General features: G+C 39.2%; 1 protein-coding gene across 4 annotated transcripts in view; it reads left to right on the top strand.

The window, feature by feature from the left end:
* MPDZ (multiple PDZ domain protein) overlaps positions 1 to 27,258 on the top strand; it is a 92,814-nt gene that overhangs the window by 27,478 nt on the left and 38,078 nt on the right. For 3 of the 4 annotated variants that reach the window (XM_014953944.1, XM_014953947.1, XM_014953945.1), the window contains exons 13-22: positions 643 to 722; positions 1,441 to 1,587; positions 3,086 to 3,253; positions 4,212 to 4,397; positions 7,004 to 7,213; positions 11,499 to 11,657; positions 14,548 to 14,835; positions 15,750 to 15,873; positions 20,376 to 20,574; positions 23,377 to 23,418. In XM_014953944.1, the coding sequence (XP_014809430.1) occupies positions 643 to 722; positions 1,441 to 1,587; positions 3,086 to 3,253; positions 4,212 to 4,397; positions 7,004 to 7,213; positions 11,499 to 11,657; positions 14,548 to 14,835; positions 15,750 to 15,873; positions 20,376 to 20,574; positions 23,377 to 23,418 (1,603 nt within the window). The remainder of the gene's footprint in view (positions 1 to 642; positions 723 to 1,440; positions 1,588 to 3,085; positions 3,254 to 4,211; positions 4,398 to 7,003; positions 7,214 to 11,498; positions 11,658 to 14,547; positions 14,836 to 15,749; positions 15,874 to 20,375; positions 20,575 to 23,376; positions 23,419 to 27,258) is intronic. The other variant, XM_014953946.1, reaches the window with a different exon arrangement.

The raw sequence follows: 27,258 nt of genomic DNA, 5'->3' as shown, positions 1-27,258 counted from the left end.
CTAACAAAAAAAAAAAAAGGCTAGGAAGAGCTAGGACTTGTGTTCTCTCACTGCCCTCTAGGGCCTGCAGTTTCACAAAAGTATTTTACAGTTGCTCACATAGTTTTAAAAATACAAAACCTCCAGATTTTGTTTGAAAACTTTCCTTAGACACTCCCTGTAAAATACAGAGTCTGTCCAAAAGGATCAGTATGCAGTATCACATACGTGTTTCAGCCATCCCCCTGAATCAATCTGATCAGACCACATACAGCCTGGTTTAACCAATGCCCAGAGCATGCAAGTAACTTTTTCATTTGCTTTGTGGCCATTACCTCGGAAAGTTGCATTAAATTCATTCAACAATGAGGCTAGTTTAAATATGTCCTTTCTTCCCAGCTGTGCACACCAGACTCTTTGACTGAACTTCATGTCTTTCAAAATACACGGTTTTGCAGGGTTTGGATCCAATACTATTTTGCAAGTTTTTCCTCTGATAACCCAAAGCTTGGTGAGGCAAAACATGCCAAGTTTTAATCATATTTAGGAGAGTTCTGGCATCATGGAGATGATTGTGTAGTCTTGCATGGTATACTTAATCAGTTACAGGAATAGACAGGATGTTTTAGTTTTTGTCACAGTAATCTCAGATGTAATTTTTAGATTTCCAGCTAACTACTACAGAAGAAACAACTACAAAGGCAAAGTGGCAGAGGATTATGGGTTCGAATTATGAAATAGTGGTAGGTAATCTTTGATTACTATTATTAAATGTCTGCCTATTGTGTTGCTAACATATGGATAGAAATAAGTTTGTATTGTATTTGTTCCTTTATTTAAAAAAATTGTACATGTGGTACTTAATCTGTTGAGATGATTTTATTTTGGTTATAAATTTTGAATATAGATACATATTTTTTTGGTATTGATTTTAGCAAAATAATCACAGGCTTCTTAGGTTGCTGGGCCTATGAGTATTGTTTCATATATTTCCTAGCTTCAAGTAGATAAATGTGTATTAAAGAAAAAAAAATATTTAAAGTGAACTTCAAAGCTCCCTTCATTGGCCAGAATTTGAAGCTAGTGCTTGAAATGTCCTATCCATTCTGCATACTGAATAAATGGTTTGATGTAATGATCTAAATAATGCATAGGACATTTACTGTAGATACAGTTGAAAGCAGTATCTGAGTTTACGACTTTATTTCAAAATTACATGCCTCAGCTGTTGTCTCTGCAAATGTATATAGCTATATTGTTGTAATACACAGTTCCCACTTGTTATTTTGAAGTGGTATGTGATCAAAGTTTCAGTTTTTACCTGACTGTCCCCCTTACACATGACAATATTTCTGGTTTCTCATTTCTGGAATATTCACCTCATTGTATGTCAGTTGAAACAGAAGTAACAGGTACAGCTGTAAATATGTCAAAAGTAAACATTTCTTAATCTTATTTTAGGTGGCTGTTGTTAACAAATTTAGTGAAAGCAGTGGACTAGGGATAAGCCTTGAAGCTACAGTGGGACATCATTTCATCAGATCTATCTTACCGGAGGGGCCAGTTGGACGAAGTGGCAAGCTGTTCAGTGGAGATGAGCTGCTGGAAGTAAGAAAAAAATACTACTTTATCCTAATCTGCATTCAGTAAGATTTTTGAGCGTTGACTTGCTTCTCACAGATTATGACTTTGGGAATGTAGCAGATCTAACTGCATATCAGCTGTAACCAGAAGTGCTCAAGCAGTCACTTCATGTGTGCTTATGCATATATTTCCAGCGAGACCTGGACAGGCTGGAGAGTTGGGCAGAGAGAAACCTAATGAAATTGAACAAGGGCAAGTGCAGGGTGCGGCACCTGGGGAGAAATAACCCTGTGCACCAGTACATGTTGGGGGCTGACCTGCTGGAGAGCAGCTCTGAGGAGAAAGACCTGGGAGTCCTGGTGGACAACAGGATGACCATGAGCCAGCAATGTGCCCTTGTGGCCAAGAAGGCCAGTGGCATCCTGGGGTGCATCAAGAAGAGCGTGGCCCGCAGGTCGAGGTACATTATCCTCCTCCGCCTCTACTCTACCCTGGTGAGGCCCCATCTGGAGTAGCGTGTCCAGTTCTGGGCTCCCTAGTTCAAGAAGGACAGGGAACTGCTGGAGAGGGTACAGAAAAAGGCCACAAAGATGGTTAAGGGCCTGGAGCATCTCTCCTACAAGGAGAGGCTGAGGGACTTGGGTCTTTTTAGTCTTGAGAAGAGAAGACTTAGGGGGGATCTAATCAATGCTTACAAATACTTAAAGGGAGGGTGCCAGGAGGACGGGCCTGGTCTTTTTTCAGTGGTGCCCAGTGACAGGACAAGAGGAAATGAGCACAAACTTGAGTATAAGAAGTTCCACCTAAACATGAGAAGGAACTTCTTTACTGTGAGAGTGGCAGAGCACTGGAACAAGCTGTCCAGAGAGGTGGTAGAGTCTCCTCCTTTGGAAACATTCAAAACCCGCCTGGACAAGTTCCTGTGCAACCTGCTCTAGGTAGACTCGGTCTGGCGGGGTGGTTGGACTAGATGATCTATAGAGGTCCCTTTCAACCCCATATGATTCTATGATTCTATATTTATGTGAGTGCGTGTGCCTAGGTGCATTTCTCAGCTGGTAACTGAGTTTCTGATACAGTTCAAGGTCACAAAAAAGAATACCTAGTAAAAGCATTTAGATTTAATAAGAATATCCCTATCCCGGTGAATTTGGTTCACATGAGTGCAAGAAACATGAAGTGACAGTATGTGATATTTGTAGGGTGGTGTCAAGCAATTTGACACGCATGACTGCATCATTCATGCAAAGCAGCGATGTAGTCAGAATATTAAGGCATTTAGCCTTCTATTTTGCACTTTACACAACTGTACATTCAGTTGAAAAATTATTTCGCTGCAGATTCTGAGCACCAAACTGAGGAGAAATTAAGGGTTGACAGTGTGCATTAGCGTGTGTTTTTTGTTTGTTTTAAGAAATGAGGTGATTAGTGAGTTGAGTTGATATTTTTTACCCATTTTTGTTCACTGTAATTCTAAATACTGTGTGTACTTCTGAACACTGTGTATTCTTTATTTATTGAGGTGAATGAGATCTCTTTGCTTGGAGAAAATCACAAGGATGTGGTCAATATCTTGAAGGAACTGCCTATTAAGGTGACAATGGTGTGCTGTCGTCCAGTAGCTCCACCCATCGCTCACCCAGAAGTACTGGAGGGACTAAGTCTATCTGAGGTTCAGCTCACAAAAAAGGTATTTTGTCTTAAAAAAAATCACTGAGAAAATGATCGTTTCATTGGGAAAAAACATACAAAGTTCTTGTAAAAGATTAGATTAAGACTTCACGGATTCACTTTGAACCACATAAATAGAAAAAGGCAGATTAGGTACATCAGCTGTACTTTAGGCCAGCAGAAGAAGTCAACCCTGGTAGGTCATGGGCTATTCTGGGGTGCAGATGTATCTGTCTGAGTACTGTACTTCTGTCTGCGGTTGGGCTATGGGGTATGGCAAACTGAACTGTGTTCTTTAGAATCTCAATATATTTAATCTGGTTTTGAACTTTGCTTTTTTTGGGGGGGGGCGTGCAGAACTGCTCACACGTGAAAGCTCTGGGCAGCCCGATGTACTAAACATGTAGGAATGGCCTGTAGTATATTATGCAAAGAATAACATCTGTATGTAAAGAGACACAGCTAATTCTGCGTTCCAGGCAAGGCACCAAATTCACTTTGTAGTTGCTAAGCTTTTCTATGAAACCAAGGAAATTGAAGAACATAGATGCATGTGTATGTACATTTGTGCATGTTTTCCTTTTTTAAATGTTCTGACTCCTGTCGGTGTTGCTACATTTAGATCAAAGCATATTTTTAGACATAGCATTTAATAACAGATATTTCCTGTATATTTGAATACATGTACTAATGAAGTTTTCTGAAGTTTTTAATTTGACAGAAATTCTGTTATGTAATTATTTTTTCCAGTGAGTACTTTCATGTACTTGCAGTGTAGCTATTTTGTTACAAGGATACATGAATTCTGTGCTAGATTTATCAGACTTCTTTGTTAATTTTGCTGAGTTCTTGAACTTTCTCTGTGTTTAGAGAACACATCACTAGAAATCAAGTTTTTTCTTGTTTTTCATGAAAAGAGTTTTGTCTCTGCAGATTCACAAACATTTACATTTTATTGGTGAACATTTTTTCCTCAGGCTCACGTAGAACTTGGATTCATTGGCTCCTCAGACACAGAAGGAACAGCTTTGGAAATAACTGACGAGGGTCAGAGTATGGAAGAGGTGCAAAGCTCGTCTTTGGCCATGTGGGAAACAGAAGTACAGCACATTGAACTGGAGAAAGGGAGTATGGGACTTGGATTTAGCATATTGGACTACCAGGTAACTTCTCCACTCCTTTCTTTGAGTAGAGGGCAAAATTTTGTATTGTTTGTATCTCACAATATGATCTAATACGTATTTTAAGGGTAAACGTTAATGAAAATCAAGGAATATGGTAAAGCTAAGTGGATATCACTACTGATAAGCATCCCACTAGCTACATTACTTGTTCTTCTTGCTGTATTAAGACTAGAGGTTCTAATGATAATTGTCCAGAAAAATAGATAATGTGTAATATACTGGGGTCTTCAGAAAGCTCATCTTGTAGTGCCCCAGGGCAAATGAATGTAGTCAGAATATTCAGGCATTTAGCCTTCTATTTTGCACCTGCACTGAGGTGCTTAAGGCAAGATCCAATAAAGGACTTAGGTGCTTAAAGAAGGATTTATTAAAATCCAGACTGCAATTCTGAAATCCCGTGCTTAGCTGCTGTCTGTCCAGGACATGCCTAAACGCCCCCATTCATTTTGTGTTTGACTTCAAAATTCCTGTGTATCTGAAGCTGTGATTCTTGGTGTGTCCTGATGAACAGGTCAGTGCCTGTCTTCTGGTCAGGATCCCAGAACAAATGTTCCTCCTGTTCCCAGTTGTCACAGTGAATAATTTTTAGTCTGACTTAAAGTAATTTCTCCCTTTGGTCAGTGTAGGCTTTTGCCCAGCTGTTTGGGGGTGCTGCAGGACCTGGTCTTCTCCCAGGTCTCTACTGGATCTTGTCCCTAACAGTATATACATTTGATTCTGGAGCTCAGTTCCAGGTGGAAATTATGCCCACAGGGCACTGCTTAGAGTTAATCTATGCCTCAGTAGTATTTTACATTCACACACTGTATCTGAAGGATAAAGGCATAGTCAAGTATCTCTTTTATGAAACAGTGATTACTCTTTAATGTAGTACTCATAATGCTCTGCAGAGAAACACCGTAGCTGAGCCTCATTATTTAGAGTCAGCACAAAGTAAAGCATATTTTTGCTTCAGCCGCTTCTGAAGCATTGACACAAATGATTGCCTGTGTGGTTGGTTACTGAATTTTGTTTATGGATGGTGGTACTGAAGGGTTGTGGGAACTACCTTAAATTGTTTTATATATTTTTTTTCAAATGTGAGTTTGCTTATATCCTACAGCTCTAGTCCGCTTTCTGAAACGTACCTTTCTTTTGATGTTATAGTATTTGTGATTTGTCCCATGTTCTCTCCTTTGACATGTAGTTAAAACATTTCAGTTTGTCATTGAGGTTTCTGCTTTCATCTAAGACTGTGTTTCCATTAAATTTTCAATAAACAGTGACTAAATTTAAGGACAGTTATTTTCATACTAATATATTCCTCCTATAGGAAGGTCTACGTCATCTTTTACTCCAGGGAAGAGTCACATACGCTAGAGAGGTGATTTTTTTCAAAAAATCAGTGTCAGCTGAAGTGACAGTGTAAATACTTGTTGGAATAGTGAGGAAGATGTGAGTGTTCAGGTTTAAGCACTATCTCCAGCAATGCTGGTTGTATTTCCACTTTTGAAGTGTTTTCTTCGTCCACGGCATTCTTCTTACTGCATTAGCTGCCATGAAGTGTTCAAGATCTTCTTCGAGTCATTCTCTCCCTCTCTCAGTGCTTCTCTCTCACACTAGTTTTCAGGAGTCTCCAATGCCTGTGATTTTGGGTGCTACCTTGATGGTGTGCATCTTTTCAGATGTACATCTTGGCATGGAAACTTGTTACAGTTGCATGCCGTTCTGTAGATGTTTGCTTTTCTCTTCCTTTGCTATCAGTGAAGCTGTACATTATTACATTTCTCATTGTCTTTGGTGCACACACTCCAGTGAATTGCTGTGTGTTGGAAGTATTAACACATAATGATATTCCTTGTGAGTGTAACTGTGTAAGAATCACGTAAATATGGGTTTCTGTGGTAATTGGTGCAGCAGAATCGTATGTTCACGCTAGAGTTTTTATAAAAATCAGTACGTTGGGGGATGGGATTTCAAAGCAGTTTTCTTTTCTAAAAGCAAATACCCCTTTATTTTGTCTTGTTGATTAGAGTGCAGTACTGGTATGTTCCTGTCTCCCATAAACTGTTCAATTAGGCATGCCCAAGGACTTGCCTCTTAAAAAGTGTTCTCTCAGCTGAGCACGATCTGGTGCCATGAAGAATAAGAGAGTTATAGAAAATAAGACCTTTCTTTCCCTCAGTGTGCAGTCTGCACTGCCCAACTGTATTCCCAGAGCACTGAGCATAAAGGAGGATGAATTCTGCAATGCTGTCATTGCAATAGGAAGTATTTGAATTTCTGGTGTGTAATTGCGCATTACGGTATGAACAGCTCTCTGCAATTTAGCAGTATTTGATGCTGGAGACATATGATGGGACTTCACCTAGAAAAGAGTAATGATTTTCACATATGAGATTTAAAAATAGGTGGAAGTCTAAACATATGGACAGTATGGACAGGAGGGTATGTTCCTGCTGAGGGTTCATCTGGAGCAGGGCTCCAGCTTTTCTAATAACCCAGTTCTGTTGGGTTGTTACTAAAAGCTCATGCATAAAAGTAAGCCTCTCAGGGCATAAAAGAATAATTAAAATGATTTTTTTTTGTTCCTTTTATTTAATTAGGATCCTGTTGATCCAGCAAACACTGTAATTGTGATTCGCTCATTAGTTCCTGGGGGTGTGGCCGAGCAAGATGGCAGACTTCTTCCTGGAGATCGGCTGATGTTTGTCAACGATATCAACTTGGAAAATGGCAGCCTGGAGGAAGCAGTACAAGCACTGAAAGGAGCCCCAACAGGAATAGTTAAAATAGGAGTTGCCAAACCATTGCCTGTAAGGATTTGGGAATTCAATGGGTACTGTTCATGTCATTTAAGCTGGTTCATGATGACCCTAACTTCTGCATACAGTTCCTGTGCTTTGGGGTACAGCTGGGTGGCTCAAAACATCCAGAAACTGTCTTGAACAGATTGCTCTGTCTCCTTGTATGAAGGAGTGGCCTCTGTAGTGTGTGACTGGTGGTGTGATTGCAGGACCTGGCACATCTGTCTTGCAGCTGAGAAAACAGCGAAGCATCTTGCAACCCCGCAATCTTTGAGGGCTGGCTGTTGCCAGGCATTATTTTGTACACTTCACAAGATTCCCTTAATGTGTGAGGTCATGACAGAAAGTCGATTTTATGTATTTTGCCTGGAATTGCCTATTCCTTTGCTTTGTAAGGGACAGTACGTATGCAGCCTGTGTATTAAGACTGCATGCTTTACATTTAAGCAATGGTGAGTAGTCATCAGTTCATATACCTCAAACTGGTTATTTTAATACAGCCGTAAATAATTTCAGGCTTGATTTTAGAAAGTAGAGAATTAGAAGAATGAGATTGAAGGAGACCTAGAGTAACAAAGACAGTGTATCAGTAAGGATGCTAGTGGACTAGTGTCCCTGTTAAATTCAAATCAGTTCATACATACAAAGAAGATACTTTTCACTATATTTGTAAGTCCAGGTGCAGTCTTTGGGGGATTTTCTTTCCTTGAAATAATAATCTTAAAATCTTTGTGGATGCAATACCAAATTTCCCTTCTTAGTAGATGTTTATGGAGAGGGTGGAAGGGAATGGCTGTTTAAGTTACTAGAAACTTTACTGTTCATAGTAAGAGGAGGGTACATTTTAACCGTTGTTAAATTCGCTTTTTACATTGGAAACTCTGTATTACGTACTAAAATGCCTTGCAAATCAACATTTTCATACTTAAGAAGATGTCACTCTAAAAGAGAAAATGCTTGGGGGGTTTTGTTTCTGTTCCCAGCAGTTTGTAAACATACAGCATTTGCACTTTAATATTTCACATATTATGGTTGCCAGTTAATTAAACACTGTGAATAATCACTGGCTTCTTTGCAGTACCAGCTGAACGCACCTAGCATCAAATTGTGTCAGAAGAAGCTGCTGGTTTATAGTCAGAATTGTGTTTTGTCCTCTTGAGGCCGTCCCACTGAGTACATGCAATCTTGCAGACAGTGGACGTCGTCTTCCTGTCTGCTAACAAGACTACTCTGCGCCTAGCAAGGTCGTAAAGGCTGCTTTCCCTGCTGGCAGCTCTGATGGCAGTTTTAATACATGTTTAATAAGAGCAGAAATTGAAATGAGTTCGGACTAAGCTATGGGCTCTGTGGTGTAGGTGGACGGGCCTTTTTCATTACTTGGGGATGTAAAATGATGCGTACAGCTGAATCGATTCAGGTAAATTTGGGAAAAAATAATTGTTTTACCTGCCCAGCGCTGTGACTGTGATTGAAATGAACTCTTTGCTGCATTTGGAATTCATTTGCCTCTCTAAACCCCACCACACAATGCACTCTGCACGCCCTGTGTCCTGGCCACTCATCCAACTCAGAGCTTCGTTCTTTCTGCAGCTTTCACCAGAGGAGGGCTATGTCTCTGCTAAGGAAGATTGCTTTTTCTACACTGCCCAGTCACTTGAGGAGGAGGGGCCAGCTGATGCAGCCCTCTTCCATGCTGAGCTGGCTCTGGTTAGTGGCCCAACTTACCAAAGATTTCTTAAGTCTTTGCATTTTGTAATGAAAGGAATTACTATGTCACTGTACATGCTTATTTTTTTAGTGTTTACTGTCACCACATTACTCATCCACCGTAGTTGGGATGGATCCCCACATGGTGGAAACTGGCATCTGGAGATTTTGGCTATTTGCATGAGCTGTGAATCTGCCCTATGATATGTTAGTTGCTGGAAAAAAATATTTTAGAATTATTTTGCTGAGATTTTCAGAAGTACATGGCTACCCACTTCTTGCATGCGCTGAGTATCCCTTTGAAAATCTCACCTGGTGTAGAGAAATGTTCATGTGCTTATTTTGTAAATAAATCTCTTTGCCTACATATCATAACACATCACTTCTCCATCTTGAAAAGTTTTTGGAACTCTTTTTGCATGTAAGCCAGCCTTACAAGAAATGCTGTTTGTCTCCAAAAGCTGCCAACACTTCCTCCTAATAGTATTCTCTAGATTCAGCATCAATCAGTGATTATGAGATTTGCAAGGTCAAAAGTTGTTCACTTGTACAAACAATGCGCCTTACCTTAGCATTCAGTGCCTTACATAGCCTCAAAGTTACCAATAAGAACTCAGATAAATAAGACAAAGGAAACAGGACTCTACAAACAAACCCAAAAAGCAGCATATAAATACATAATGAGTGTGTCTTCTCATTTATACTGATCTGGGTCTAATACTGAAATTACTTGGTGCTCATTTTCTGGGGACATTAATAGGAAAGCAGTTTCTACTAAACACCAGAACTTAATTCATTAGAAGAAGCTCCAAACCAAACAAAAATCTGAAATAGTTCCTTTCAAGGCAAAAATCTCTGAATTACTGATTCCAGTATGTTTTTTTCACATTTGGAAATGACAAGCTGGATTTAATAACTTGCTTTTAAACAAGACTGCCTGTTTTTCCTTCTGCGGTTTGTTACCTTGTTACCAGTAGTTAGATGATAATATTTGCCTTATTCTATTCATTAGAGAAGAAGCTGGATTATTTATTATAAATATCCTTTAATTGAAGATGAGTTGAACAGATCAGATTAAAATTTAAGTATTTAAAAATTTGACTTCTATCTGTGATTCATATAAAATAATTAAAATTATGTTAGAAGAGTGAAAATATGTGGCAGATAATAAGGTTAAATTGTCACTTTGTCTGCTAACTAATTAAATGTGCAAAATATGAAATTGAATGTGCAGTCGCCCACTTGAAGATGCAGAGTGGACTCATGAGATACTATTTTCATTGACAAATCTATATCCGGATTCTACAGGTCTGCCCACTTTTTTCACAATCCCTTTTTGTAGGGCATAGCTTCAGTAACACTAGTCTACATTTTCCAGAAGATGGGCTGAAAGTAAGTTAGACCAAAGGAGCAGTCTGAACTATCTGTTAGGTCTTTAGGATTGAGATGATAATAATAATAATAATAATAATAATAATAATATCATTTGTACCCCAAAAAGGAATCAATATGTTGAATCACTGGAGATTGTTGCTATTGCTTTTGTGAATATGACGTAATGAATTCATAGTATTACTAACCACAGAGTCTGAAAAACAAGTTAGGTCCCCTCCCTGCAGATACGGTGCAATTGGCTGTTTCATACAAGTTTATGGTGCGGACATAGCTCTGTACTCACTGATCATTTTTATTGTTCACTTTATTTATCATACTTTGCTTTCTTGAGCTATGCCAAGGAAAATGAAGTTGTAATCAAAGTGTTGTGACCATAAATAAGACCATAAGTTAAGTCTTTTAGGACTTAATTTTTTTCTAGTATTTGAAAGTATATGAGTCATGATAAAAACTGTATTCGATTTAAGAAAAAAAAACACCAGAAAATACTGTGCACATCCATGTCTGGAACTCTTTTTAGAATTCTATTTGATTCCTTATCATATAAGGCCGGAGAAATGTCCATATGAATCTTGTTTTCAAATGGAAATTTTATGATTTTGGAAATAATAAAAAATAATGTAATCATTTTTTCATATAAATGTATTGAAAAGCATTGCAGTTTTCAGAAGATTATTTTTTGTACCCTTTTGAAAGCAACCAAACCTGTGAAGTTGAGTGGAAGGAACGTGCCTGACAGGTTGCACTAAGTGAAGCTCATTATTTTTTCAGGGCTAATTCTTGTAAAAGAAAGTTTAAAAGGAAGAAAAAAAAAAAAAGCCTTAAAGAAATGAAAATATTGATGCCAGAGTGCACAGCAGAATTTTCCCAATACCTCATACTTCTGTTAACAGGCATGAGCCTACCTCAGCCCTGCAACTTACTCCAGTTGGGACTCTCGCTTTACTTCAGATGTTCTTTGCAGCCTCTTAAGATGTAGTAACATAAATTATAACTGAAGCTGAAATTTTTCCTTCTGTGCTGTGCAAATGTAACTCCGATGTAAAACATGGAGGGGGGGGGGGGGGGGGGTGGGGAGAAAAAAAGAAGGGAAGTGTCAGTCAGAATGTAGTGGCTGAGGTGCATGTGTTTGGGGCTTAGGTGGTGTGAGGGTAACAGATAGCCTGGCTGATTGAATTGCTTTTGTTGCTAGGTGGACTCCAGCGAGGCAGATCTAGTGGATGAGTCCACCTTTGCATCGCAGTATTCTCTGGAGGGTGACGTCTTCCAGGCTTCAATGATAGCTCTGCATGGCAGTGCCAGCAGCGGTGACCTGAACTTCAGCTTCTCTCTTCCATTGCCAACTCCCAAGGTAAAAAGGAGGACGGTTTTATTGATTAAAAGCTTTGATTGTAGGTGTGAAAACGCTGTATTATTAGATGTCTCATGTCATCCTGGTTCAAACTGCACTATTTGTTAGCAGATTAAAGTGCAGTTTTGTTTTGGGTGGTGCTGTTGTCTTTCAGATGTCTGTGTTGAAGAGAGGGGCAGCTAGAAGGTTAAGAGCTTGGATTTTTGTTTTGTATAGACAGATAAAGTATGGTGAGATGTTTCTAGTGTTAAATCTGTGGTGAGTAGTCTGCTATAAAAACTTAATCATTGTTACTACAGAGTACACTAAAGAGCGGTAACACAAAATAACTGCATTATTTTACAATATTTTAGGTAGAAAAAGCAAGAGTAAATTTTCATCCTAAGGTTTGCTTTTATGCTTCATATTTAATACGTTTGCTAATTCGTTTACTGTGTTCTTGAATGTTCATAATGATACAGTAATTAAAAGTAAATCCGTATATATCACACACCTGATTGCTAATAATTTCTATTTAAAGTCAATAAACGAAGATAAATTCTTTAAGAGCATTACAAAGATCAGTTTATTGTTTTTTTTTTCTTGCTGGCCACATACCCGTAATGATTTGATTGTTTGTATCAGAGTTGGCGTTTTGTTTCTCTTCCTGATTTTTCATGCTTTTTTTCTTGGCAATCTGTAGCTTTATTTCGCCAGTCTGGAGTCTTCCAAGTTGTTTTTCCTCGCAGTGGTCTTTGAAAGGAACATTGTAGGGACTTCTCCAGCGTTTGCAGTCTGTGGTCTTGAACAGAGTAGCTGCTTTTTCCTCCACACCTGAGCTCTAGTAACTCCCTTTATCCCTTCTGGAATATGTTCAGCCCTTACAAGGCACTGGTTGGAAAGCTAAATTCATCTTCTAATGTTCCTCCTAATCCAGAAAAGAGCACGTCTCTGCTGTGACAGTGGGACAGATTGCATTGTATCTCTCTGTAATTGTTACTTAAATGGATTACGCATTTGGCATGCTGAGAAGCATTTTATGAGATGGAGGCTGGATTTACATTATCTATCACGTTGAGGCTGTCTTAAATTATTTTCAGCATTGACTTAAAGATGGCTTCAGTTTACATGCGTTTTCAAAGATTACGGTCCTGACTTTTCAGTATTCCTCTCAGTGCACCACTGTGAAGTATTAAGTTCTCATCAAGTAATATTTTATACTCTGCAATTATGAGTGACTTCACAAAGTAAACATAGTGAGAAAACCTATTCATAAAACAAGACTTCTGAAGTAAGTGAAATGCAATAAAAATGAAAGAATTGATTTTTGATGCTATTAGGAATGCAGAGGTATTTCAGCTATTTTTGACTGCAGTGAAGTTAAGAGGTTCTGAATGCCTTTGCTCTCACTTTTAAAACAGGTGTTGAAAAAAACTTCAAGTAATACAAATGCCCTAATGGGACCACATGTTGCTGTAGCTGCAAATTCCTGACATTGTATTTATCTTCAAAAATTACATCATTGTCTTTCAATGAAACAAAAATAAAAATGGGCATATGCTACGACTCTAATATGTACATACGGCATATAGAATGCATGTTGATCATGGACTGGGTCTTATTTTCACTGATTTGTAAATGGATACAAAACAGACTTAAAAGTAGATGTCCCAGCTGTCTTTGAAACCTTATGAAATAATTCAAATAGGTTATAGTCCTAATGTTCTGTTTTCCAAAAGGCAGGAAATTATTTTATTGATTACATCATACAGATTAGTTGTATTTAGGCTTTGCTCAATTATCTTCTCAGATGCTACTTAACCACTTATTTACAGGGGAACCTTTTTTGACAACAGTCTGGGGACAGAGAAAGCATGTATACAATTCATGAAAGATGAGAAAAACTAATGGTATAAAATATCCCAAAATCCTGGGAAACATATTTTCCTTATTTTTTTTAAATGAAATAGAAGAGTTCATAGGACCAGTGGGTAACAACTGAGACGGATAGAGGTAGACCTTCTTTTGGCTACATTTAATACGTTTCAGAGAAAAATCCCTAATGCTGATACAGAGCCTGTAAGTCCTTCATATATCTTTCTGATATCTAATAGCATTAGCATTTAAAATTATTAATTTTGAAAGCTTAGCTAGAGAGTATTGAAATTATTTTTTTTCAGAATGTTGTAATTATTGGAATCCTTTAAAATATTTGAAATGGAGCACCTTGGAATCTTGAAAGTCAAAACAAATTTGTGTAGAGACCAAGCCTGGTACTGCAGCCGTAATCAATACACTTGCAATAAGTACTAACTGCTAAGCTTCTGTAGCTGCATCATTTTATTTCATTGTTGTCACACTTCAAAATGTCCGTGTTCATTTTTTGCTGATAGTTGACCAATTTTTTACTTTTTCCTCTTTGTGTGGAAGGGATATCTAAATACGTTTCTACTCAGCTAAATGGATAATTAGGTTGCATGCTTATTGTCTGAGCTGCTCAAAATTCCTTTTTGCTTGCTAAGTGTTTTGGAAGTAAAGACCTTGGTCTTGCAAAGCTCTACCTGAGAAAGACAATCGGATGCTTTAATATTTATAACTTGCTGCAGTTATGTCTAGTTTGAGAATGTGTGAGGGGATGTTACTTTGCTGAAGTTAGTGGAGGGTTATTGAAGAGTACCAAATTGGAATTTGGCCTTCAGCAGTAACTTCATTAATTTCTGGTATTTCTGAAATTTTCTGAGAAATCAAGTATATTTTATAGTAAAATGCCTGTAGGGATCTACTGAAGACACTTATGTTAAAACAAGTATTTGAAATTCTGTGAGATTAGTTTCTGTTTAAGATTTTAGCATGAAATGCACTTTGTATTATGAAGAAATGTTGATTGTTCATTGTCTCCTGTGTTTAACAGTCCATTGGAGAGGACCATTCAAATGCTGCAGCTGATTGCTGTGTATCTGACAAGAATCTGTACAATATGGATCTGAATCAGAGCGTGAGAGAGCAAAAGTCTGTAGTGGATAATAGTCTTGAAACTGCAACTGATTTTCCTAAAAAGGATCTTCTGTCTTTGGATGTTTCGGATATCAACCAAAATGAAAGCGAAAACATAGCAACATGGACTGGATCTCAGACAACAGCAGAAATTGCACTAAGTACAAACATTGCTACTGCCACGCAGCTTGATCCCACTGGAAATGTAATGATTTTTTTTTTTAATAATAATTTTTTAAAATCCTACAGAAAGGCCCGGTTATACCATAGAATCTCTCTCAGAAATTGACACTGGCCAACAGCCATCTGTGGTGGTTTGATTATAAATTTACATCAGATATGGTAGCTCACATCAACACTTAAGGATTTAGACCTATCTAAAACATGAGATAATTTATGGCATCAAGATAGTCATCTCCCAGAGTCTGGCGATACAAGGGTATATAAAATTCTGCTCATACCTCACAGCAGTAGACGCTGCTGGACCACAGCGTACCCATTAGGCAGGCCAGGGGGCTTTTCTTATCCCCTGGTAAGCTCCACAGAGCAAATTGGTGCAAAGAGGAGATGCACAGCTGGAAACCAGGCCTAGGAAGCTTAGGGGCTGTAGTGCTAAGGTGCATCCTGGTGTTCATGCAAGCCTGCGCAGTTCAGCTTACAAAATGGCTTGTGATGCCACAGTGTCCAAACATGAATATTCCCTTATGTGTCACTGCGACGTGTTTCTTTTTCCTTCCATTCAGTGATTTATTAAGACATTCTTAAAAGAGCTACTGTTTCTTAGAAGATTTGTTACTTTAGCACTGGCATGTTGTCAGACATCTGCAGTGAATGAGTCCGAGAACCCTTGAATTCACCCCACAAATTTTACGAGTGTAACTGATGTCCCTAAATAAAAAGTGTACTTTGGTAGATTTGCTTTATTACCTGAATGAAAACAGAAACTTCATGTATGTTGGTTTGCTCTTTGATAGACCAACGTTTCCAGTGTCTGTATAAGGATATGTATGTTAATTATGCACCTAGCTTTTGTATGAGGTAAGATGAGTTGAGGTCTGTATCTCCATTCATTTTTTTTATTTCTGTATACTGAACTGATGTTATTTTCCTTTGCGTTAGGATCAAGTGCTTTTAATGGAAAAGAGATGCCCAGTATCTTTGGAGGGAAGTTCCACAGCCCCAAATTCGGTGAAAAACGTGTATGAGAAGACAATCACTATTGCAAAAGGCAATTCAAGTCTAGGTAAGGTAGCTAACATTTTTTGTAACCTGTTCAGGAACACAGCTTTCTGTTTTTCTCACATTTCCTGATTTAATGGTAAAGACTAAGCATTTCCCTTTTAGTGGGGAAGACTTAACGGGATATTAATTCTTTGCTGCTCTTGCCCTGTTTGGCTGTGATGTCAGTGGATCCATTTGATGTCACCATGAACACAAAAGTGTCCAGTCTCACTGAGATTTTTTTTTGTCCCTTAAAGGAGTTTTGTCTTACTTAATGTTAACAGAACTATTTTAATACACTGTTTTTTAATGTCTATATGTTTATATAGTACAGTGGAAAATGGAGGTATAGCCAAGGAATGCTGTAGAAAAGAACACTTTGGCCAAAGAGCTGCAGACTGGACTTTCAAATATATGTAAACACAAAATGATCTTACTTTCTGAGAATGGTCAAAAGGGTCTAAACAAGGTGTTCGCTTCCTTGCTACATGTTTGTACTCGTATCTTAAGTGCCCCAGTATTTCTGAAAATCAGATCATTGATACATTTATTAGGTAGTATTTTTAACTCAGTGATGCTATCATTTTGTGGATAATTTCAGAGTTTTAAGTATCTGCAATCTGCAGCTTTGAGAGCATACTGGCTAGAGGCACATTTTGAACTGAAGAGGCACAACAGATGGAAACATTTTTGTTGTCCTCTCCTGATATCTAATGCAGCCCTGGGAAGTGTGAGGGGTGGCATGGGCTTAGTGTCCTCCCCAGCCAGCGCGAGGGAGGCTTTATTGTGAGGAGCAGTGACGTTCCTGTACGTGGTTTCATTTGCTTTGGTCTAGGTTCCTGTTGCCGTTTCTTCCAGCCAGCTGCGCATCCTTGAAGGCTCTCTGGTGTTGGTAGGGCAGGAGTTTGTGTGGATGCTGGCAGAGTGCATTGACTCCACAAATGCTTTAGGATGAGTTGTCTATGGAAAGCAACCTGAAAGCAGGCTGTGGGCCCCTTGTTGATAAACAGCCACCACTGAGGACTCCCTTGCTGTGCAGAGGTGGCTGGGGAGCTGTGATGCTGTGGTTCAGTGGGCACTTCTGCCTGGAACAATCGGCCCTCTGGTGTCTGGATGCTCAGTCTGCCCATATTGCATTCTCCTTTGTAATACAGTCAGCCTCAAAACTGGATCAGGAGGTGATCCCCAAAATATAAAGCTGTAGGCAAGGCTGATGTGAGTATAAGTTTATACTTTCGTTGGTATGAGGTGCTTGGGTGACTACGAGCTTTACTGGCCTCATTACCAGGCTGCATAAAGTGCACGTCATAGTGCAGTTCTAGGCATTTGGATTTTGTTAAAGTTTTGTTTGCAATAACCTCTTAACTTAATGGAGCAGTGTTTTTCATGTATGTCTTATGAGGGTTTTAAATACAGTGAACATAAAAGGCAAATTTCATGTCACGTGTAATACAGCATAAAAATGCAAACTTGGGACAGGGTGCACATTGGCAGACATTACATGCATGAAAAGTAAGGCTGGCTTTCGCATATAGACAGTACAAATCTGAATAATGCTTTCTCCTGGCTTTTGACTGTAGTCTTTTTCTTCAAGTCTATGTGTGCTCTGGCCTGCGAAGCTGCCTGGGCACAGTGACCAATTTACACACATGACTGCACTGCTTTTAACTTTCATTTTTACAAAAGGAGCTAAATCAAGAGCTGTGAATGTTGCTGAAAGCTGCAGCTGCATCAATTATTTCAGTTGAGAACTGGCACTTCTTTTTTCCTTTTAAGTGGTGTCACCGATAGCTTGCAACAGCTCTTCAAATCCAGCCGCAGCTGGAGCTGTAACCTCTTCATTGTGATTTTTAAAAGGTAAGAGGACAGAGCACCCACATGCAAGAAGAGCTGAAATGCCATTGTCCTGTGTGATTCATTTGGCAACTTGACAGTGGCATTTGCATTTTTAACCTGAAACTGTAGCTGTCCAAAGTGTGACATCAGCCTTTCAGATCTGTTGTAATGAGGGTGTCAGCGTAGAAGCCGGGAGTGGTGGTTTTCTGAAGTGTTATTACACTAGCCTCAGTAATACTGTTGTTTGTTGCTGGCTCGACCGAGCAGCAAAGCTAGGTTCAGAATTTCAAACCACATTTCAGCTGTTTCCTTGGCAGTTTGCTTTTCTGTGCACGCTGCTGGAATTCTAGCGGAGACCACTGTATTGCAGAGTCGTGTTTACATTCAGATTTACATTCATGTTTACATTTACATTCACAACTAGTGTGAGCAGATCTGTAAAGAAAAGGTTGTTGGAAGGAGTATGTGAGTGTAAATGCTGGGGCATCCACCCCAGGGCGGCATCTGCAAATGCTGCCTGTGATGCACTCAACGTTGTAGCATTACTTATCTGAGGGATAGGGGACAGGCACTTTACCTCTTTTTGTAATAGTAAGGCAATAAATCAGTGGCATTGTGTGCCTCTATCACCAGTCTGATACACCCGTGTTTAAATTATGCCTGACCACAGCTGACGTCATTACTTGGCAAATCATAAATCTCCAGTCAATGGTAACATCATATTCTTTCATCTGCTTAATATAAAGTGCCATCATGAAGATGGGGTTTGCAGTTTTTCCAAAAGGTAAGCCTTGACTTGTGCATACCAAAGTAGAAGTACATGTATGTGTCTATTTTTGTCAGTTAGGTTGACGGTTGGACAAGATGATCTTTAAGGTCCCTTCCAACCTAGAAGATTCTGTGATTCTGTATTCCTGTGTCTAAGAAGCTTATTGGGCTGTTCCTTGCTTGTCAGGGCCACTGTTTCATACTTTAGACAGCTACATTGATCTCAGCTACAAATGGGTGTGAGGAGCTAACACTATTAAGAAATTTTTACTTTCTGGAAGGAGTCCTAAAAAGCACAAATTAATATTCAGATTAGTGGTGTTCTTTGAATGGTTACAGTATTTTATTTTTTTCTCTGAGACAGTTACATAGGCAGATGTTTGCATGGTTTGTATGGTTGGCTGAGTCTGGGTAGCCTGGGTAGCTTATAAAGTCTGGGTAGCTTATAAACGTTCTAAACTGTTGAGGCCGTTTATCTCACAAGGTTTAAGGCCACAGAGTAAAGTGTTCAGTCTCTGTCTTATGTAGCCATGTTTGTACATAAATAGTGAGAATTTTCTCATATGCAGTATCCTTGGTGGTTTTGCTTTGGATAGCAGTCATCTTCTTTCCACTGACAGTCTGGACAATAAGGTAAGGGCTTGCAGACACACAACTGCACTCCCAGTGCTTGCTAGCCTGATGTTTACATGAAAAACCAGAACACCTAGTGAGGTGGTCACTGCCTCCTTCTCCAATTACACTGTAAGGTGCCCTTACTTCAATGGCTTCATCTTTGCCATGTTGGTGGGAAAAAAAAATAAATAAATTGGCAGCATTAATCATAGAATCATAGAATTTCCCAGGCCGGAAGGGACCTCCAAGGGTCATCTAGTCTGACCTCCCCGCAGTCAGCAGGGACACCCCCAACTAGACCAGGTTGCCCAGGGCCTCGTCGAGCCTCACCTTGAATATCTCCAGGGATGGGGCCTCAACCACCTCCCTGGGCAACCTGTTCCAGTGCTAAGATCAAGTGTAGTAGTAATTAATAATACTAGGGTTTTGGCCCTTCAGCTACCTTTGCGTTGCCTTAGTGAATAACAGTTTTTCCTAGAACTGTCAACAGCGTTGATTTCACGAGCACCAACTGCCCTGAAAATAACAGTGACAACTCATGCATGTAAGAACAGTAACAAAGACATGTGAAGCCCAGCACCACTGTGGGCTCCCCGTGGGGGAGAAGGGGGAAGAGCATCTCTGTCTCATTTCCCATTTGTGAAAAGAAAGTGGAGTTAAGTGGTGTGTGTGAACATTGAGAAGTAGTGTCCTGCTGTGCCACAGCAGGTGGTGTAACTCCAGTAGTGGACTGTATCCATCAGCAGTGTGCGGGCTCTCACAGAAGTCAGGCTGAAGTGATGGCCCACCTAGGACAGCAGGAAGGCAGCCACTATCTCAAGGGCATCTAATTCAGCCTTTCTGTTGAAAATATGGGAATGGTTGTATTGATCGTATTCACCTAATTAACTGCTTAATTATTGCAGCTCCATTCCAAAGAGAACCATTTTAAACCAAACTAAATGTGGCATATAACTCAGTGAACCATCCAGAAGACTCGTAGATTTGGGTGTTTTAGAATCAATTTCGTTACCTTTTTAATATATTTTCTGCTTAAATTTTCAACAGTCTTTTTCATATTGAGCCTGATATGTGAAATGACACAAGGTAAAATAAAGATACTGTGATTGTGATTTGTGACTTCTGTCTCCTGTTGGAAAGAAGGAAATGCAAGGGAGAACAAGAGCAATGTTTATAGGTTGCTGACTTGTCAGGATGGCTGGCTGGCTTTTACCTTCCCTGCTCCAGGTTACATTTCTTTTTCTTGGAGCTCAAAGCTTGGGGCTCAAAGATGTTATTAATTATTTTATGTGTTTTTCACTGTAGGGATGACGGTAAGTTCCAATAAAGATGGCTCAGGAATGATAGTCCGCAGCGTCATCCATGGAGGCTCAATAAGTCGTGATGGACGGATTGGTGTGGGGGACTGCATCCTGTCCATTAATGAAGAGTCAACCACTAACTTAACCAATGCACAAGCCCGGGCTATGCTCAGGAGGCATTCGCTCATTGGACCAGATATAAAGTAGGTAAAGCTAGGTGATGTATTGTGGTATGAAGATGCTAATAATGAAACCTTGCTTATTTATGCAAGTATTCTAAATGAAAATTTTGTCTGTTTCTACAACATGAGTTTACCTTTTAAGTTACAGCTGGATAATTCACCTTCAGATTACAGCTTTATGGGTTTGAAAGATAAAATCACTTGTGTGAGAGGCTTTGGACGTTCTTAGAAAAGTTATTACTGTCATTAGTAATCATCTTCATTACTGCCCTGGTTTTATTGAAGGAATGGGATTAGTCAGAGTTTTGTGTTCATAGTCTTCTAAAGAAAGTAAGAATTTTCTCAAGGTGTTTGTGTTTCTCAAAGCTGGATTGTCCTGGCCATTGCACAAGTGATTTCATTTGATGGGGATCTTTGTAATAGATTTTGGTTTTGACTGCCAGACAGAAAGTATGACACATGATATTAATGCAGAAAAGTTATACTTAAAACATTTTCAGTACTTCAGTGACAAACAGCAGAACAGTCTGTTTGGTTAAGTTACTTCCGATTTTTTATTAGTACATACAAAGGAGCTGTTGCTCAACTGCATAAATATCTACTCTTGGGAGCACTACTATAAACTTGAAGTAATTAAGACAAGTTTTGAAAAATTTATGTGCTTGATGAGAAAGTTTCTTGTTCTCAAGTTCACTCAATTTACTGAATTTTAAATTTCCCTTGAAATACAGTTCTGTATAACTGTCATGGTTGTGGAGTTAACTTTGCCCACATACACCATCTAGAAATGAGGTTGTTCCTACGCTTGTGGACAGTGCTTTAGACACACCAATGCTGGGTTTACAGTGCCAAAAAAACTAGTAGCTTTTTTTATCAAACGCATGGTAGCACGGATTGGGTCAGATCTGCAAATGGGATTAATGGAGCTGTTTGTAATAGATGCCGTTACTTATTTAAGAGCCTTGCTTTGAAAGGGATCAGTTCAGTCCCAGTATCGTTGCAGGTAGCTCTGTGGTTTTTGTCAGTTCAAAATGGACTGCAGGGCATGCCGTCCTTCCCCAGAAGTATTCTAGCTTTGAAGAGACCTCACATTTTGGGAATATGTAGGCCAGGTATCTTCATGGTGGGTGGTAGGTTTCATTGTCTCCCCCACGGGTGTCATGCAGTTAGGATTATGATTTAATGCAAACTTGTTTAAGTAATGGGATATGCTCATATAATGAATTACATTGTTGTCAATGCTGTCACGAATATGAGTGAGTCAGCATTGATAAAATGTGGCATTGATTATTATGGTAGGCTTTCAAACTGTATTACAATTCTGACTGCCACGACTGAAATAATTTAATATGTGTGCATGCATGTGTGTGTACGTCTGCTTAGATACACAAATGCTTCAGCACCATCCTTTTGTGAGGAGTTTTCCTTAGTGCTGTAGTTACATGATCAGCCACAGATGTGTTCATTATTTGTGCTTATCCTTTTATAGCTGCTGCATTTTACACTATCTGACTAAAGTTTAGTTTTGTAGTCTTAGTCTGCTGCAGATACATTGGAAATGCCAAAATCTTGTCTTAGACATGAATTTTCAGATTTTCCAGAGAACAGTGCATCCCCTTTCTGAAAGATCTCACAGAAAAGGGGCAGTTGCTATTTATGTACTTACTTTCGATTTTTGTCTTTCATTTTCTATTTATGTTCTTCAGTGCATTCACATGATAAGGGTTTAAAGTGAATCTGGCTTCTGCACTTCAAAGAGTTGTAAAATCAAATCTTTTGGTAGCTTCTGAAGAAGTCTTGCAAGAGTAAAGACAATATTTTTGGGCCTACATAGTTATGATACAAAATTATTCAGCATAATTGAACTATTCTGTTAATTGGTACTTTCAGGAGCAGTACAGAATACTGGAAAAATATTATGATACAAAGATGGGGATAATGTCCCAAATCAGAAATTTGCAGATACAGAACATTATCTTGTGATAGTTTTTCCTGCTTGCTGAGAGGGATACACAACTATATAGATGTCCTTTCAGATCTAATGTGGTGTACCACCATGCAGGATTTGCAGGCCATCTTTATATAATTTCTTTTTATCCATGCAGGGCTGAAAAGCTTTTACCATAACTTTTAGACTGAGCTTTTTCTTGGGTAGCAGGATGCCCCCAAAGAGTGATTAGAGAGAAGTATTTAATATCAAAGCTGTGTTTCAGTGGCAAATATGATTTGTTGAGAAACATAAAGCTGTTCGTATTTTCCACATAAAGGCTTTGTTTTATTTTATTAAAGGAAATTTGATTTTGAATAGTTGAAGAACGAGCAATTTAAATTTCAGACTTAGGTATTTTATTTTTTTCTCCTTTGTATGTGGGAAAGCCAGATGTGTGGCCTTATGCATTCTGTTTCACTTCTCACTCCACCTTGCCAGGAGCTCTTATATTTCTGTAATAATAGCCAGGGTTTTGTGCTCAGCAGCAGCTGCTTGTAACATCTGTCAGATAATTACAGAGCTGAATCAGAATTCACCTGCCTAAAGTGCAGGGATGAATTACTGATTAAGAAATAAAAGATAGATTGCAATTCCATTTTCCATGCTTGTTAATAATCATTGCTGTAGATTATAATAAAGAGCTGATGCTTTCTGGGGGAGGTGTAGATGAAGCGGAGGTAGAAGGGGGAAAAAAAAAGGAAAAAAAAAGAGAAAAAAATAAAGCAGCTCACACTTTTAACTACATTAAGTATGCCTGTCGCATTCAGCATGAGACATTGACGTTTGTTAACACCATTGTAAAAAGATGCTGCATCGTATGCTTCACATTCTAGATCTTCTCCAGCACCTGCTGATGATCAGGCCCTCTGTTATGTGTGAGTATTGGCAATTTAGAAACTCATTATGGCTCTGTGTTGCAACTTGTCTGTAAAATCATTCCATGCTTTTATGACATCCATAGTAATGTCAGGGATACATCCAGATATAGGTACATACTCTTTGTATGTGTGTGTGCACGTGTGTGGCTGCACATGTGGAAGTGTATATATCTGTTTTTTAAAAAAGGTATGACTGTGTGTGTACATATACATGTGTATATATATATATATATGGCTTTAAACTTGAAGATTGGAGCATAATTCCTCAGACTGGAATGAAAACACCTGCTATTATTGCTAATATTTTTAAATTTCATCTGTGACAGCCACCCCAGATGTGCTCAGAGCACGTACATACGTGTGTGTGTGTGTGTGTGTATACAGGGTTCACTGCTAGAATTGGCGGGAGTACGATGTACTGATATCTGGATTAATCTCAGTGTCATATTTTCTGTGGCACTTACGTGGCACTTAGATTTTACTTCCATGTATAAAAAGATTCAAGTTAGACCTTAAATGTCAATGACAGTAATTTGTCCTGAACATTTTCCATACTTTGTTATTTGGTTTGTTGGTGTTTCAAGGTTTTGTGTGGCTGTTCAGTCAAGCATGTGATAAATGTTCCTCTGTACTGCATGCAGTGTTGTGTTGACAAGATATTTTCATATGTACGCCTTTTGGTGTTTCCATTGCCACTGCTTTCATTACTAGTGCATATCTCTGGGGAGAAGAGAGTGGTTGTAGCTCTCAAGAAAGGAAACCAGAACACTTTCTCCTTCGAACTGTACAGCTGTGAAAGAAAGGAAATGATTAAACCCTGCATATACTGTCCATTGAAATTGTTGAACTTTAACAATGTATGAATTACAATGCAATAGTAGGGCAGTCATTTGTTTCCTGTTTTCTGTGTCTTGATTCCTATTTCCTGGAACTTGTTTCTCTTACTGTCTTCCCTGTAACCATATTAAGGCATTTATCAGTCCCTTTTGCAGATGAACCATTCAGGTGCCTGGGTAGACTTTCATTTCCACTTCACAGCAGAAGGTCAACAAAGTTGACCAGGCACGCCCAATACCCTTCTTGTTCCGGGCCAGTGGCACGCTAAGCTGTTCAGGATGATGTTGGATATCTTCAGACCTCACTGCGACCTCCAGGAAGTGAGCTACAATAGTGATCCAGCAAGTGATGGATTTGATAACTGTAGGATGTCTGCCCATGAAGTACTAAGGAGGGAAGAAATTCTTTGCAGACGTAAATCTGAGGTCTTTAGTACAATCTGGCCTTGTTGTGTCACAGAAGGCAGGAGCAGGACAGTCACTTAGCAAACAGCTTTCTGGTATACATATTTCCTAAAATTAATTTTCAGAGCTAGTTTTTTGGTATAACTTTTCCTTTCAATAGTAACGTGCAAAGGAGAGAGACAAGGAGGACAGTCATGTCAATAATACAGCTTAGCTAGTAAGAGCAGCTGGGGAAACCTTTACAGTTAACTGAACCGTGGAAATCATGAGCAAGAAAGGAAGTTGAACTCCTACACAGAATATACCTTTTCATGCATTTGATCCATATAATTTAGTTTTCTTTTTTGTGCTACTTTTTTTTTTTCCAAAATGCAAGTGAATGTTCTATTTAGTTAAGTGTTATATTTATGAAGTAGCTGAAGCATTATTGAAGTTTAGTTGTAGATAAGAATGAACAGTTAAAAACATATTGAATGTTCCTTTGAGTACTTAAAATCAGGCAATTAGAACTGTAGTTAAGCACTAGAATAGAAATAATGTAATTTTGCACAGAACTAAAATGTAACAGCTCCCAGTGATACTATCTAAATTTGACTACATTAATTCAGTTGCTCAATTTTAGATGCATATTTCAAAATGGTGGAGTGAACCTGTTCTGTTCTCAGAAAGGGAAGCTTATGTATCTAACAGCTTTTGGGAGAAATTTGTGAGTAGCATATAAGGCTGTTTGAGAGCAGCCTTTGAGCAGTACCTTTTGTATGTCCCAGCACTATGTCAGTTGCTTACTTGTATAATGAAGAACAACATGCTATCCAAGAAGTTGGAGTCCATATGGTTTGCCTTCCTCTTAGCTGATCTGTAATGCTGATGTTGCACAGAAGTATGAGGTAAAGACTTCTACTGCCAGTCTACATCGAGGCTGAAACTGGGCATATCTGTTTCCTCTTTAGGAGTCTGCTGTTCTCCTTTCCATACTTTAAACAATAGCTTCCAGCTACAGTTCAGTATAAAGGAGATTGTCCAAGCCTTCTTGCCATCAGGAAGGTTGATTGCAATTCTGGTTTCTTTACTGCAGCTGTCTTTCAAGGGAGAATATTACCTACTTATTTTTATAAGGTGAAAATGGATTAATTTAATTGGGATGAAACAGGTGAATGTAACTGGATAAATAATACATTTTCTTTCATTGAAATGCATCTTGCATGTCTTGTAGTTTTGTAGAGGCAAGATATTCTTATGGGCTTACTGAGTGGTGCTTCTGCAGCAGCATTTGCCCTGTAAGAGTTTTGTGACCATAATACTGGCACTTTGCTACGGTTCAGTGCATTTGGAGTTGGAGATGGCTGAGAAGTAGTAGTGGTTATTTTCAAAAACTTTTTTTTCCTCCTGCTTCTCTTCCCTTTCACTGCTAGGGTTTTGTGAAATAACTGCTGCATGTCTTGCGTGTTTTCCAGTGCTAGAATGCCTTCAGGAATGACATGTAAGAGTCAGTGACCTTCTGCTGAGTGTTTGTTCCCTAGTGTATGTTAACTCCCTGGCACTTGAAAATGAAAACGTTCTGTGTCAAGCACAGGACACTTATGTGTTTGAAAAAATGCCGAAGTAGGAGAGGGAGGAGATTTAAGGAAGAAAAAAAAGCTGGTGATAGTATGATGATTTAGAAATATCCATTAAAAGAACTGGACAGTTCCTCATGCTCAGCACCGTAGGCGCCTCCTTAATGACCATTTTCTGCACTTTTCTAGATATGATAGATGTGAGAGGAGGTAGGGAATGTGCTTGGGCACTGATGAAGACAACAAATAAAGATGGTGCTTATGGTGATTTTCATAGGGTACCAGGTTGGAAGACAATCCTTAAGGATTGTCTGGTCGAATCTTTATTGTCAAAAGCACAGTCTAGACAAGATGGCCCAGCACCCTGTCCAGCTCAATCTTAAAAGTGTTCGATGTTGGGCAATCCACCACCTCCCTGGGGAGATTATTCCAATGGCTGATCGCTGTCATTGTGAAAAATTTTCCTCTTGTGTCCAAACAGAATCTCCCCAGGAGTAACTTCTCCCATTGCCCCTTGTCTTTTCTATGTGACTCTTTGTAAAAAGGGAGTCTCCATCTTCTTTATCGCCACCCTTTAAATAGGGGAACGTGGTGATAAGGCCTCCCCTAAGCCTTCTTTTCTCAAGGCTGTAAAACCCAATTCTGTCAGCCTTTCCTCACATGGGAGGCTTCCCAGTCCTTTGATGATCTTTGTGGACCTTCTCTAGACGTGTTCCAGCCTGTCCACATCTTTTTTGTATAATAGGGCCCAAAACTGAACACAGTATTACATTTGTGGCCTGAAAAGCCCTGAGCAGAGTGAGATAATCTCTTTATCTCTGCTGTTGATGCCCTTGTTGATGCAACCCAGCATCCTGTTGGCTTTCTTTGCTGCTGCAGCCCACTGTTCACTCATCTCGAGCTTCTTGTCCACCAGGACCCCCAGGTCTCTTTCCACCAGCCGGGTAGAACCCAGCCTGTGCTGCACTCTTGGATTATGTTTTCCCAAGTGCAAGATTTTGTATGTGTCCTTGCTGAACTTCGTAAGATTCTTGTTGTCC

Source organism: Calidris pugnax, unplaced genomic scaffold, assembly GCF_001431845.1.
Source record: "Calidris pugnax isolate Ruff unplaced genomic scaffold, ASM143184v1 scaffold178, whole genome shotgun sequence".
Taxonomy (NCBI): Eukaryota; Metazoa; Chordata; class Aves; order Charadriiformes; family Scolopacidae; genus Calidris; species Calidris pugnax.
This window is presented reverse-complemented; position numbering and strand designations above follow the sequence as displayed.